Source organism: Pongo abelii, chromosome 20 (genome assembly GCF_028885655.2).
Source record: "Pongo abelii isolate AG06213 chromosome 20, NHGRI_mPonAbe1-v2.0_pri, whole genome shotgun sequence".
Taxonomy (NCBI): Eukaryota; Metazoa; Chordata; class Mammalia; order Primates; family Hominidae; genus Pongo; species Pongo abelii.
The window spans coordinates 43,726,396-43,741,659 of NC_072005.2; the positions used below are offsets into that span (position 1 = coordinate 43,726,396).

The window sequence follows — 15,264 nt, forward strand, 5'->3', positions numbered from 1 at the left end:
GCCCAGGCTCATCTTGAACTCCTGGGCTCAAGCGGTCCTCCTGCCTTGGCCTCTGAAAAGTGCTGAGATTACAGAGATTACAGGCGTGAGGCACTGCACTCAGCCTGAGTTGCAACAATGTTAAAGGTTAGATGTCTTAGTCCACTTAGCCTGAATATAACAACATAGCTTAGATGCGGTAGCTTATAAGCAAGAGCAATTTATTTCTTCCCGGTTCCGGAGGCCAGGAAGTCCAAGATAAAGGCACCCGCAGGTTCTGTATCTGGTGAGGGCCCCTTTCAACTTCACGGATGGCACCTTCTTGCTGTCACAGTGGAAGAAGTGAACAAGTTCCTTGGGCCTCTTTTTTTTTTTTTTTTTTTTTGACAGTCTCGCTGTGTCGTCCAGGCTGGAGTACAGTAGTGTGATCTCAGCTCACTGCAACCTCTGCCTCCTGAGTTCAAGCAATTCTCCTGTGTCAGCCCCTCGAGTAGCTGGGATTACAGGCGTACACCACCACATCAGGCCTCTTTTATATGGGCACTGATCCCCTTCATGAGGATTCTGCCATAGTAATAGGATGGGAAAGAATAAAAAGTGTCACAGTGCGCCTCAGTGACTAAAGATAAGAATATTTTATGAAGCATTGTTTTGGTCATACATGTTTCCCCCACTTTCCAAATTCTCGCCGTCCAAATCAGGAACCAAACAGATTCAGTGACATTTTCAGGTAAGTACTTTACCATCCAAACGCTTACTTCTTGCTATCCACATTCAAGAATGTGACGGATTTGAATTGCAAGGAATATTTGTGTCTGTGGGCGTGTGTGTAAAACACGAATGTGTAGAGTAGTTTGTGACATAAAATTATTTCTTTCCTTGGCCGGGCGCAGTGGCTCACGCCTGTAATCCCAGCACTTTGGGAGGCCAAGACGGGTGGATCACTTGAGGTCAGGAGTTCGAGACCAGCCTGGCCAATACGGTAAAACCCTGTCTCTACTAAAAATACCAAAATTAGCTGGGTGTGGTGGCAGATGCCTGTAATCCCACCTACTCGGGAGGCTGAGACAGGAGAATTGTTTGAACCCGGGAGGCAGAGGTGGCAGTGAGCTGAGATCGGGCCACTGCACTCCAGCCTGAGTGACAGCGAGACTCCGTCTCAAAAAAAAAAATTATTCCTTTCTTCAAGTGGTGGTGAGAAAAGTATGAAAGCCGGCATTCTGATAGGTACATTACATAGCATCATTTCTAGTCAGGGGATGACTTCTCACAGGAAATGTAAGCCATTCTGTTATCTTTCCATAACGCAGTTTTAGGAAAGGGCAGGCATTCTTAACAACTTGCTTAATAGCCATGGCTGGTTACGTTCATCTTGTTTTTATCCCAAGAAGAGGAGGGGATCACTTAACAGCATGCTGGGGGGAGGGAGCAGGGCTCTATTCAGCGGGTCCTCAGATCTTATGGTAACACATTATCCAGGGGAATATCTCACCCAGTGAAGCAGGGAGTCCTGGAGGCCAGGCTCTGCGTGGTCCGATCAGCTCCATGTTGGGGGAAGGTCTGAGGAGGAGATGGGGAAAGGGTTTCTTCCTCCAAGAATGGTGTCACAAGGCTGGGCGTGGTGGCTCACGCCTGTAATCCCAGTACTTTGGGAGGCCGAGGCGGGCAGATCATGAGGTCACAAGTTCGAGACCAGCCTGACCAATATGGTGAAACCCCCGTCTCTGCTAAAAATACAAAAAACTAGCCGGGCATGGTGGCGTGTGCCTGTAATCCCTGCTACTGGGGAGGCTGAGGCAGGATACTCGCTTGAACCCGGGAGGCGGAGGTTGCAGTGATCCGAGATCACGCCACTGCACACCAGCCTGGGGGACGGAGCGAGACTCTGTCTCAAAAAAAAAAAAAAAAGAATGGTGTCACGAAGTAAAAGAATATAGTGTGAGTTCCCAACCTAGAAAAGGTCCCAGTACTTCTGGTCTGCTGCTTCCTTGTGTATTTTGGTTAGAGTATTTTGTGTCAGTCAAGATACAGTATTAGTGGCTTAAAGCAGGTTTGGCTGGGTGTGGTGGCTCTCGCCTGTAATCCTAGCACTTTGGGAGGCTAAGGCAGGTGGATCATTTGAGGTCAGGAGTTCGAGACCAGCCTGGCCAATATGGCAAAACCCTGTCTCTACTGAAAATACAAAAATTAGCCAGGCGTGGTAGCACACACTTGTAATCCCAGCTACTGGGGAGGCTGAGGCAGGAGAATCGCTTGAACCCAGGAAGCAGACATTGCAGTGAGCTGAGATCATGCCGCTGCACTTCAGCCTGGGCGACAGAGCAAGTCTCCGTCTCAAAAATAAATAAATAATAAAATGATAAACAAATACCGCAGCCCAGAGGACATGTCAGTGCCACTTGCAATTCATTGGCCAAAACAAGTCCCAGGGCCCCACCCAACCACAAGGGAGCCAAGAAATGCAATCCCACTGACCCCAGGAAGGAGGGAGTTCGGGGCCTTTGGAGTCATAGCTCATGACTGCCATGGTCTCTGCAAGGTTAGAAGCCACGGGGTTGCATATCCACATTTCCCCTCCAGAAATCAGGAAGCCAGGCTGGGACCAGGTGCGTGTTCACCCTGCGGGTCCCCTGCCATCGCCCGGGAAGGTATTAATAGATGGGAGTCGGCAGGTTTTTGGCTTCAAAGCAGGGAACGTGACCAGGGGTCTTCCAGAGGAGCTGACCCAAGCAGCTTCTGAGGCTCGATCCTGCCTGTGGCCTACAGGTGATGACCAATGGCTGGGAGACGGTGGACATGACGCTGCGGCGGAACGGGCTCGGGCAGCTGGGCTTCCATGTGAAGTACGACGGCACGGTGGCCGAGGTTGAGGACTACGGGTTCGCCTGGCAGGCCGGCCTCCGGCAGGGCAGCCGACTGGTGGAGATCTGCAAGGTGGCCGTGGTCACATTGACCCACGACCAGATGATCGACCTGCTGCGCACCTCTGTCACTGTGAAGGTGGTCATCATTCCGCCTTTCGAGGACGGCACGCCCCGGAGGTAAGGGCCTCCACCTTTCAGCCAGGTGGTGGGTGGCAGCTCCTAGATCGCTGGCATGAGACCTCCCTGGCACTGTCACTTGAGGTCCCAATAGAGGGGGGATAGGCAGGCCCTTCTAGGCAGGAATAGTGGCATCGGTGACAGGAGGGGGAGGGCACATCTACAGAGCGCTTACTGTATGCCAGTTGCTGGATCACATTTAATCTCCACGGTTGCCCTGTGAGGGGAGAGCCTCATTCTTCCCGTTTCCTACATGAAGCACACGATGTTAATAGTCGCTTGCCTGTGGGCCCCCCACACTTCATTCATTTGTTCAAAATGTGTTTATTGAGCCCCTACTGTGTGCAAGCTCTGTTCAAAGTGACCACAACAAAGTGCCTGCTCTCTTGCGGTTTGTGTTCTACAGGGAAAGACAGGCCGTGAAGAAATAGGTGTGTCATACCGGATCAGGTAGTGCTAAGTCTCAGAAGGAAATTAAAGCAGGGTAATGGTGGGAGAGCTGCTTACAAGGCGGGCAGAGAAGGCTCCGCGAGGCTCCACAGGGAGGCAGCCATGTGGTTTTCTGGCCAGCGGGTTTCAGACAGGAGCTGGCCAGGGCACAGCCTCCCCAGTGTACATGGGTGGTGCATTCCTGGAGTACAGGGAGGCCCATGTGGCTGGAGCAGAGCGAGCAGGAGTGAGAGCTGAGAGCAAAGGACAGAGAAGTGACCAGGCAGGCGGTGTGGGCTTCATAGGCCATGAGAGAAGCTTGGGTTTTATTCCACGCTCAGTGGGAAACTGGTAGGTGACTTATTTATTTTGTTTTGTTTTTTTTCTTTTGTTGTTTTTGTTTTTTGTTTTTTTAGATGGAGTCTCGCTCTGTCGCCCAGGCTGAAGTGCAGTGGCGTGATCTCAACTCACTGCAACCTCCACCTCCCGGGTTCAAGCGATTCTCCTACCTCAGCCTCCCGAGTAGCTGGGACTACAGGCGCGTGCCACCACGCCCAGCTAATTTTTGTATTTTTAGTAGAGACGGAATTTCACCATGTGGCCCAGACTGGTCTTGAATTCCTGACCTCAGGTGATCTACCCGCCTCAGCCTCCCAAAGTGCTGAGCCTCCCCAGGCTGTTTGTTTCATTTTTTTAACGGAACATCTCAAACATAAAGTGTATTACAAGTATCAAAACATATCATATACCCCATAAATATATACGCCTACTATGTACCCACCAAAGTTAAAAAGAAATAAAAGGAAATATCTGACTAGGGGGAACAAAAGTATACTGAGCCCTCTGGGCACTTACCAACATGCGGCCAGCTTTTTGTTTTTTGTTTTATTATCTCCATATCTTCTTCCTGCCCCACCTGTCATCTTAGATTATCTAAAACAATTCCAGATCCTGGAATGTGCCTCTATACAATAAAGACCTTTTTTAAAAATTACACCTAGCAAATTTAGCAGTAATTTCATGTATTTCTTGTTTTTGTTTGTTTGTTTTTTATTTTTTATTTTTTGAGATGGAATCTCACTCTGTTGCCCAGGCTGGAGTGCAGTGGCACCATCTCGGCTCAGTGCAACCTCCACCTCCGGGTTCAAGCGATTCTCCTGCCTTAGCCTCAGCCTCCTGAGTAGCTGGAACTACAGACATGTGCCACCATGCCCAGCTAATTTTTGTATTTTTTGGTAGAGACAGAGTTTCCCCATGTTGGCCAGGCTGGTCTCAAACTCCTGACCTCAAGTGATCCATCTGCCTTGGCCTCCCAAAGTGCCAGGATTACAGGCTTGTGCCACCACACCTGGCCTTAACAGTATTTTCTTTTTCTTTCCTTTTTTTTTTTTTTTTTTGAGATGGAGTCTCTCTCTATCGCCAGGCTGGAGTGCATTGGCGTGATCTCGGCTCACTGCAACCTCTGCCTCCCGGGTTCAAGCAATTCTCCTGCCTCAGCCTCCCAAGTAGTTGGGACTACAGGCATGTGCCACCACGCCCAGCTAATTTTTGTATTTTTAGTAGACATGGGGTTTCACCATGTTGTCCAGGATGGTCTCAATCTTTTGACCTCGTGATCCATGTGCCTCAGCCTCCCAAAATGCTGGAGTTAACAGGCGTGAGCCACTGCACCCAGCCAACAGCACTTTCTTAGTATCAACTATCTAGACTGGGTTCACACCTATAATCGTAACACTTTGGGAAGCTGAGGTGGGAAGATCACTTGAGGCCAGGAGTTCAAGACCAGCCTGGCCAACACAGTGAGACCCCCATCTCTGCATCTCTGCATCTCTGCCTAAAGGAGGAAAAAAAAATATTGCAGTTGTAGCCCCAGCTATTTTCAGGCTGAGGTGGGAAGATCACTTGAGCCCAGGAAGTTGAGGCTGCAGGGAGCCATGATTGTGCCACTGCACTCCAGCCTGGGCAACAGAGGGAGACCTCATCTCTTTGTTTTTTTAAACAGTTGTTCATCAGAATTCTCTATTGGCCGGGTGTGGTGGCTCATGCCTGTAACTTCAGCACTTTGGGAAGCCAAGGCGGGCGGATCACCAGGCGGGAGTTCAAGACCAGCCTGAACCAGGCTGAAGTTCAAGACCAGCCTGACCAATATGGAGAAACACTGTCTCTACTAAAAATACAAAATTAGCCGGGCATGGTGGCACATGCCTGTAATCCCAGCTACTCGGGAGGCTGAGGCAGGAGAATTGCTTGAACCCGGGAGGCAGAGGTTACGGTGAGCTGAGATCGTGCCATTGCACTCCAGCCTGGGCAACAAGAATGAAGCTACATCTCAAAAAAAAAAAAAAAAAAAGAATTCTCCTATTGCATTTGATTGATGTATCTCTTGAGGCTCTTTTTTTTTTTTTTTTTTGCTTTGAGACAGAGTCTCACTCTGTCACCCAGGCTGGAGTGCAGTGGTGCAATCTTGGCTCACTGCAACCTCCGCCTCCTGGGTTCCAGCGATTCTCCTGTGTCAGCCTCCTGAGTAGCTGGGATTACAGGCATGCAGCACCACACCTGGCTAAATTTCGTATTTTTAGTAGAGATGGGGTTTCACCATGTTGGCCAGGCTGGTCTTGAACTCCTGACCTCAGGTGATCCGCCCACCTCAGCCACCCAAAGTGCTGGGATTACAGACTTGAGCCACCGCACCTGGCCTTTTCCTTGCAGTTTATTTTGGAAAGAAACCAGGTCACCTGTCCTTAGAGCTTCCCGCTTCCTGGCTTTAGCTGGCGGCCTCCCCATGGTGTCCTTTAGCCTATTGCTCCACCACTGGTATTTTCTGTAAACTAGAGTCAAAGATGGAAGCTTGCTCAGGCCCCAGTGGGATGTCTTTCGGCCGCAGCACTCCTAGGTATGCATCTGTGAGAAGGCACTGCATGCCTGGTGTCCCTCTGCAAGTGACACTAACGGCGAGCAGAGGCTTCAGACAGCGGCACCTGGCCATCACCACATGTCCCCTTCAGCCCTGTTTCACAGCCCAGCAGCCACTGCTAGGTGCTGCCTAGATCCATCGTTTCATGACGGTTTGCAGACGAGTGCCATCTTCATTCTGTCGTTCCTTCTTCATGTATTGGCTGGAATGCTTATAAAAAGAGCTTTCTTTCAGTAACCGTTTAATTACCCTGAGGTATAATTTGTACAGAGAAGACAAGATAAATACAATTTTCAGAATAATGAGTTGGTCCCTAGCAACCTCCGGAAGTGACCAATGAGAGAGACGCACCGTGTTCCCAGCTCTGGAAACAGTGCACAGAGGACAGCCGAGGCCTTGGCCTCATGGAGTGAGGCCCCAATGGGTCAAGGGAGGCAAACAGTAAACAAGTAAATGAATGAGATGATTTCAGATCACAGAGTGGGGAGGCAGGAGAGCATAGCAGGGGAGGCAGGCTCTGCAGTGAGGCAGGCTGTCTAGGTTTGAATCCCAGCTCTTCCCCTTGTTAACTTTGACCCTAGGGAAGTGGCCTCACCACCCTGTGCCCGGTTTCCTCATTTGTAAAACAAGGACAATAACGTCCTTTCCACAAGAGCGTTTGTGAAGTTGAAGAAGATCCAACTTGTAAAGCACGTAGGACAGGCCAGACCCAGTGAATGGCTTGTGACTGTGGAGTGCTGGTGGCTCTCAGCACTTTTGGAAGCCGAGGCCAGAGGATCCCTTGAGCCCAGCAGTTCGAGACCAGCCTAGGCAACATAGCAAGACCTCGCCACTACAACAAATTTTTTTTTTTTTTTGAGACAGAGTTTCACTCTTGTTGCCCAGACTGCAGTGCAGTGACATGATCTTAGCTCATTACAAGCTCCGCCTCCTGTGTTCAAGCGATTCTTCTGCCTCATCCTCCCGAGTAGCTGGGACTACAGGCATGCACCACCACACCCAGCTAATTTTTGTATTTTTAGCAGAGACGGGGTTTCTCCATGTTGGCCAGGCTGGTCTCAAACTCCTGACCTCATGTGATCTGCCCGCCTCAACCTCCCAAAGTGCTGGGATTACAGGCATAAGCCACTGCACCCAGCCCAAATTTTTAAAAATCAGCTAGGTGTGATGGCACATGCATGTAGTCTCAGCTACTTGGGTGAGATAGGAGGTTGAGACTGTAGTGAGCTGTGATCACACCACTGCACTCAAGCTTTCTCAAAAAAAAAAAAAAAAAGCTAGGCTCAGTGGCTCACGCCTGTAATCCCAGCACTTTGGGAGGCCAAGGCGGGTCGGATCATGAGGTCAGGAGTTTGAGACCAGCCTGGCCAATATGGTGAAACCCCATCTCTACTAAAAATACAAAAATTAGCTGGGTATGGTAGTCCGCACCTGTAGTTCCAGCTACTCGGGAGGCTGAGGCAGAAGAATCACTTGAACCCAGGAGGCAGAGGTTGCAGTGAGCCAATCACACCACTGCACTCCAGCCTGGATGGCACAGCAAGACTCTGTTTCAGAAAAAAAAAAAAAAAGAAGAAAAAAAAAGCACGTGGGATAGTACTTGGCCTATAGGAGGTGCTCAGTACTTGGCCTATAGGAGGTGCTCGAGAGACACTGGCGCCGAGATACTGGATGTGAGGACTATAAAGGGCACATAACCCACATTGGACAGGGTTGTCCGGGAAGGCCCGAAGGTGAGGGCAAAGGCCCTCGGCTTGGAGACAGACCAGAAAGAGGACCTGCGTGGCTGCAGCAGATTCAGCCAGAGGAGGGCACAAGATGGGGTGACGATGAGTGCCATATTCACATATGACCTTGCTGGCGCACACCAGGGCTGGTGTGATCCCTGCTTTATAGACGAGAAAACCGAGGCCCAGGGCGAACAAGTCACTCTGCAGAGTTGCACAGCTAGTAAGCAGCAAAGCAAAATTCAAATCCAGGTCGGCCTGTCTCCATTATACTCTGCAGCCTCTGAAAGCCATCACGAGCTATTAATACACGGGCATGTGAGTGATGTCCCCACCCTCACCTTCCTGAGTCGTGCTTGCTGTCTCTCCACTTGGTGGGGGACAGTTCTGGGCAGGCCTAAACCCTGAACCTGAGGGTGCGGCCACCCCTACCCACATCCCGGATGGCTCAGCCTCAGGACTCCAGTCATGCCCCAGGTGTCTCCCGTTCCCAGCCCTCTTCTGCTGCTGCCTTCCTACCCTGCCCGGAGCCACAGCCCAGCCACACCTGCTTAGATCTCTGCAGGGGCAAGTCAAGGCCAGATAACCCCACAGGCGAGTGCCCTGGTGGCTACGCTCCTCGGGGAAGGACGTGCACCCTTCTCCACACACTCCCACGGGTGCACACGATAAGCCAGTTTGCCCGTCGCATGACTCTTACCCCAAACGTGCAGGTAGGGACAAACCGAAAGGCAAAGAAAAGTCTGTGGTTCTCCAGCTTTGGGGAGACAGGGCCAGGGAGAGTGCAACCAGACAGACGAGTTCTTCTCCCTGCCTTTTTCAGGGGGAAGACATTCCCTCCTGCTCCCTTTATAAGGCAGCTGCTGAAATAGGATCTCCCGTTTGCAGGGGTGGGCATGGGTCAGGACTTGGGTGGTTTTTGTTCTTCAAATGCAGAGGTGTGTAGCTGACCTCATTTGCAGAGCTGATGACCCCGGCTCTGGGCTCTCTCCAGCCTGTTGATGTAACCCTGGCTCAAATGTCTGTTGTAGCGAGCTCTGAGGGGAGCAGTGAGGACGGGACAGAAGTGCTCTCACTGCCACCAGGCAGGCCGCATGGCTTGCACGCCGACCCCATGCTCTCAGACACCGAGGAGAATGCACGGTGTCTTCCTCCTACCCCCAGGCCACAAGGCTGGAGTTTTGTTTGGGTTTTTTTGTTTGTTTGTTTTTGGTTTGTTTTGTTTTTCTTCTTTTTTCAGACGAAGTTTCACTCTCCTTGCCCAGGCTGGAGTGCAGTAGTGTGAGATCGCGCCACTGCATTCTAGCCTGGGCGACAGAGCGAGACTCTGTCTCAAAAAAAAAAAAGAATGCATAAGAAAGTGGGAGCAGTGGTTGCTTCTGGTAGTTGAAACTGGAGGATGGAATTGGGAGACAGGGATGCGTGTTATGTCATTTTAATCCTTACAAACAATTCAAGGGCCAGACGCAGTGGCTCACACCTGTAATCCCAGCACTTTGGGAGGCCGAGGCAGGCGGATCACCTGAGGTCAGGAGTTCGAGACTAGCCTAGACAAAATGGTGAAACCCGGTGTCTACTAAAAATACAAAATGTAGCCAGCCGGGCATGGTGGCAGGCGCCTGTAATCCCAGCTACTCAGGAGTCTGAGGCAGGAGAATCACTTGAACCCGGGAGGTGGAGATTGCAGTGAGCCGAGACTGCACCACTACATACCAACAAGGGTGACAGAGCAAGACTCCGTCTCAAAAAAAATTTTTTTTAAATCAATAAATGAAGCAGGCCTTCTCAAATGTTATTGTGTATCAGCATCATCACAGGCAGCTCAGTCAAATGCAGATCCTTGGGCCCTACCTCTGGGGATTCTGATGCATGTAATCTGGGATGGGGCCCAGGAATCTTCATTATTTGCTGAGCTCTTGATGATTTAGATGATGATCATTTTCAGATCACTGGGGAAGGCGAGAGCCGGGAGGAGCTGGGGCAGAATCTTTTCCAGAGCCCCAAGGTGGTTTGGTTGGATTTCAGAAAGTGGAAGTGAGGCTTTTGCTTCTGTTTGTGGGAAAAGCAGGTAAACTGTCCTTAGAATCAGCCGGAGGAGGCAACTGCATCAGCTCTGATTTGTTAAGCACTTGTCATGTGCAGACTCTGCTAACGCTCAGAGAATGCTCACAGCCAGCCCCATCTTACAAATTAGGAAACTGAGGCTCTGAGAAGAGAATTCCTCACCCACACCCATGTAGGTGATAACAGGGCTAGAATCTGAATCAGCCATCTGGCCCTGCAGCCCTGGCTCTGTACCGCTCCATGCTGCTTGCTGCCTTCATTTTTGTTGTTGTTGTTATTGTTGTTTTTAAGATGGAGTCTCACTCTGTTGCCCAGGCTGGAGTGCAGTGGCATGATCTCAGCTCGCTGCAACCTCCGCTTCCCAGGTTCAAGCGATCCTCCTGCCTCAGCCCCCCTAGTAGCTGGCATTATGGGCACTTGCCATCATGCTTGGCTAATTTTTGTATTTTTAGTAGAGATGGGGTTTCACTATGTTGGCCAGGCTGGTCTTGAACTCCCGACCTCAGGTGATCCACCCGCCTTGGCCTCCCAAAGTGCTGGGATTACAGATGTGAGCCACTGCGCCCGGCCCATATATTTTTTTTTTTTAAGAGACAGCGTCTAGAACTCCTGGGTTCAAGTGATCCTCTCGTCTCTTCCTCCCAAAGTGCTGGGATTATAGGTGTGAGCCACTGCGCCCAGCCCATGCTGCCTTCAAAGTGATTGAATAATATTTTCCTCTTTATATTTTAATTATTATTATTAATTATTTAGTTATTATTTTTTTGGAGACAGGATCTTGCTGTGTTGCCCAGGCTGGCCTTGAACTCCTGGGATCAAGTGATCCTCCCATGTCAGACTGAGTTGTGTGAGTAGTTGGGACTGCCCAGCTATGTTTTTCTCTTTGAGGTCATACCCAGGGGCTCTTAGCCCAAGATGAAGCCATCAGTACCTAAGGGAAAAGGCCAGGCGCGGTGGCTCATGTCTGTAATCCCAACACTTTGAGAGGCCTAGGCGGATGCATCATTTGAGGTCAGGAGTTTGAGACCAGCCTGGCCAACGTGGTGAAACCCCATCTCTACTAAAAACACAAAAATTAGCCAGGCATGGTGGCAGACACTATGCCTGGTGCCTAGCTACTCAGGAGGCTGAGGCATGAGAATTGCTTGAACCCGATAGGCGAAGGTTGCAGTGAGCTAGGATCACGCCACTGCACTCCAGCCTGGGTAACAGAGCCAGACTCCGTCCCAAATAAAAAAAAAACAAAGTAACTAAAGGAAAAGTCAAGGACATAAGAAAGCTACCCAGTGGCTCCCAAACCACTATACGGTAGGGCCATTGTCCATGGTGGTTAAAGTTGTGGGCTTTGGAGTCAATGTACTAAATATTTAAATCCAACTTCTACTTCTTACTGGCTGTTTGACCTTGGATGGGTTATTTAACTTCTCTGTGCCTCAGTTTACTTGTCTTTAATAGGTGATGTACTGATCAGGACTCTGTGTACCAGCAACAGAACAGACTGAAACATGGCGCAGGAAAAGAGAGTCTTCACTGGCTCACATACCCGACAAGACTAGGAGATGGGACAGCATTTAGGCACAGCCATATCCAGGGACTCAGACACCCTCACCAGGAGTCTCTGTCCCTTGTTTACCTTTCCATGTTTGCTGTCATTCTCAGTCAGTCTCCTGCCTCCCCCTCCCACAGCTCTGAACTTAGGTCTCTTCAGCCCAGCATCCCCAGTGGAAATAGATCTTTTTCCCTAATGGTTTTCAAAACAGTTCCAGAATAGGACGCGGTGCCTCATGCCTGTAATCCTAGCACTTTGGGATGCCAAGGTGGGCGGATCACCTGAGGTCAGGAGTTTGAGACCAGCCTGGCCAACGTGATGAAACCCCATCTCTACTAAAAATACAAAAGTTAGCCAGGCATGGTGGCACATGCCTGTAATCCCAGCTACTCGGGAGGCTGAGGCAGGAGAATCGCTTGAACCTGGGAGGCAGAGGTTGCAGTGAGCCGAGATCGCACCACTGCACTCCAGCCTGGGTGACAGAGCGAGACTCTATCTCAAAAAAAAAAAAACTGAGTCTGGTGGCTCGCGCCTGTAATCCCAACACTTTGGGAGGCCAAGAAGGATGGATTACTTGAGGTCAGGCATTCGAGACCAGCCTGGGCAACATGGTGAAATGCCATCTCTACTAAAAATACAAAAATTAGCTGGGTGTGGTGGCGCACGCCTGTAGTCCTAGCTACTCAGGAGGCTAAGGCGCGAGAATCGCTGAAACCTGGGAGGTGGAAGTTACAGTGAGCCGAGATCTCACCATTGCACTCCAGCCTGGGTGACAGAGCAAGACTCCATCTCAAAAAAAACAAACAACTGATGCTCGTTATCTCTCGTTGGCCCTGCTTAGAGCACATGACAATTCTGTGCTAGTCATTGTGTCAGGGTGGGGGCTTGGAGAAAGCTTCTAATTGGTCAGGCCTGGGTCACATGCTTATACCTGGAGCCAAGAAGTGGGGTCAGCCCCACCCAGAGCCCATATTAACAAACACTTGTTATTAGGAGAGGGGGTGTGGGGAGAGACACCAGGCAGGCAGGAATGGCAGGTGTGCGCTGCCTGGAGACAGTGATGGTAACCGTCCCTACCTCTTCCCCGGGCCTGGCACGTCTACAAGCTCTGATAGACATTCATATTGTTATTGTTCCTCACCTGGTGCCTGGTGAGACATTGGCAGCTGCCAATCCAAAGGGACAGCCAGAAGACACTGCCAAGTGTCAGTTCCAGCCATGGCGCTACCGAGGGGTGCGGTGTGTCGGGCCCTGGGTGCCAGAGCGCATCCACCTCTGTCTTAGTCTGTTTTGTGCTGCTGTGACAGAATACTGAGATCGGATGACAGATAAAGAACAGAAATACATTTCTCACAGTTGTGGGGGCTGCAGGTTCAAGATCCAGGCACTGGCAGGATAGGGCTTGGTCTTTCTGCTTCCGTGATGGTGCCTTGAATGCTGTGACCTCTGGAGGACAGGAACGCCACATCCAAATACGGCAGAAGAGCAGAAGAGAGAGAGTCCACTCCCGCAAGCCCTTTCTATAGCGGCATTCATCCATTCATGAGGGCTCTGCCCTAAGCTCCTCCCACTAGGCCCCACCTCCCAACAGTGGCATTGGGGGTTAAGTTTCCAACACATGACTTTTGGGGGAACACACATCCAGACCATAGCAGCCTCTGAACCACCATATCCACCAGATCTTTTGCTGGGTGGCCATGAACCGGGTGGCTCCAGGGAACTCAAGAGACACTCAGAGGATCAGCTCGATGGGGGCATGGGAGCTTCCAGGCTGAAGGCTCCTCTGAGCTCAGCTCTCACAGCTGCCAGGAGGTGGATTTCATGAGCACAGCTCGGGGACCCCCGCCATGCAGCGCTGCAGTGGCAGTGGAGAATGCCAGCCCAGCCGGCGGATCTCCCCACCTAAAGCCAGGAGCACCACGGTGCATGTGCCAGCCTGGTCTAGAGAGTCACAGGTCTCTCTGCATCTATTTCAAGGTTGTGGATTTCATGGCTTTTTTTTTTTTTTTAACCACCCTGCAAAGTAGGTCACCTGCTCCTCTTCCAGCTGCCTTTAAGATTCTTTGGAACAAGGCAGTTACTGTCCTTTGATTCTGAAGACATCCGCCTTTCTGGCCCTGAGTACCGCTAAGGGGGGCCAGGCAGGTCCGTCGAGGACACTGGCAGCCGTGTGGCCTGGGTCAGGTAGAAGCGAGGGGAGGGAACAGAGAATTCGAGTTGGAGGAGGGAAGAGGAGATGAGGTGGGAAGGGCCAGGCAGTCGTAGTCTCTGTGTTGGGTCCCATCCTGGTTGAAGACTCTGAGCTGGTAAGTTTCAGACCATTTTAAGGAGTATTCACTTGACTTTTAAAATAGGCCATCCCCAGCCGGGCGCAGTGGCTCACTCCTATAATCCCAGCATTTTGGGAGGCCGAGGCGGGTGGATCACCTGAGGTCAGGAGTTTGAGACCAGCCTGGCTAACATGGTGAAACTCTTTCTCTACTAAAAACACGAAACTTAGCCGGGCGTAGTGTCGCTTGCCTGTAGTCCCAGCTACTCAGGAGGATGAGGCACGAGAATCGCTGGAACCCAGGAGGCAGAGGTTGCAGTGAGCCAACATCGTGCCACTGTACTCCAGCCTGGGTGACAGAGCAAGACTCTGTCTCAAAAAAAAAAAAAAAAAAAAAAAAAAAAAAAAAAAAAATAGGCCATCCTGGTTTATATTGGGCCAGGAAAACCCAGCCTAGACAGCAGGCCCGCGTGTTGGTGGGCTGGGGCCTTTCTGAGTAATGCAGTTTTTCTCCCCAGGGGTTGGCCGGAGACCTATGACATGAATACCTCGGAGCCCAAGATGGAGCAGGAAAGCATCATTCCTGGGGGCCGGCCCCCCTACCGCAGCAATGCTCTCTGGCAGTGGAGCGGGCCCGCATCCCATAACTCTCTACCAGCCTCCAAGTGGGCCACTCCAACCACTCCCGGCCATGCCCAGTCCCTGAGCCGGCCCCCGAAGCAGACCCCCATAGTCCCCTTCCGGGAGTCCCAACCACTGCACAGCAAGAGGTAAGCACCTGCTGGGGGGACGAACACTTCCCAACCCCCACCAGCCCACACCCATCCTCCGCCCCTCCCTCTCCACACTATTTCCTCCATCCTCTTCTTCGCCTCAGGCTTTCGACTTTCCTTCTTACCCTTATGTCTCCCTTGTTCCTCCCTCCCTCCTTCCCTTCAGCTTTCACCGTGGGCCTCTTGTTTGGGGACCCAGTGCTGGGGAGCTCTGGGTTAGAAATCCACTATACTAAGTAGACGATGAAAGCTCTGCTTTTTTAGGCTGGGCACGGTGGCTCACGCCTGTAATCCCAACATTTTGGGAGGTCAAGGCAGGAGCATTTCTTGAGGCCAGGAGTTAGAGAGCTTGGGCAACACAGCAGAACCCTGGCTCTATAAAAAACATTTATTAAAAATTAGCCAGGCATGGTGCACACCTGTGGTCCCAGCTGCCCAAGAAGCTGAGATGGGAGGATGGCTTGAGCCCAGGAGTTGGAGGCTGCAGTGAGCTGTGATTGCACCACTGCAATCCAGACT

General features: G+C 51.1%; 1 protein-coding gene across 8 annotated transcripts in view; it reads left to right on the top strand.

Annotated features, from left to right (window-relative positions):
* Window positions 1–15,264, top strand: part of SIPA1L3 (signal induced proliferation associated 1 like 3) — a 299,853-nt gene that overhangs the window by 218,599 nt on the left and 65,990 nt on the right. For all 8 annotated transcript variants that reach the window (XM_054540313.2, XM_024237020.3, XM_063720074.1 and 5 more), the window contains 2 exons: window positions 2,746–3,020; window positions 14,491–14,742. In XM_054540313.2, the coding sequence (XP_054396288.2) occupies window positions 2,746–3,020; window positions 14,491–14,742 (527 nt within the window). The remainder of the gene's footprint in view (window positions 1–2,745; window positions 3,021–14,490; window positions 14,743–15,264) is intronic.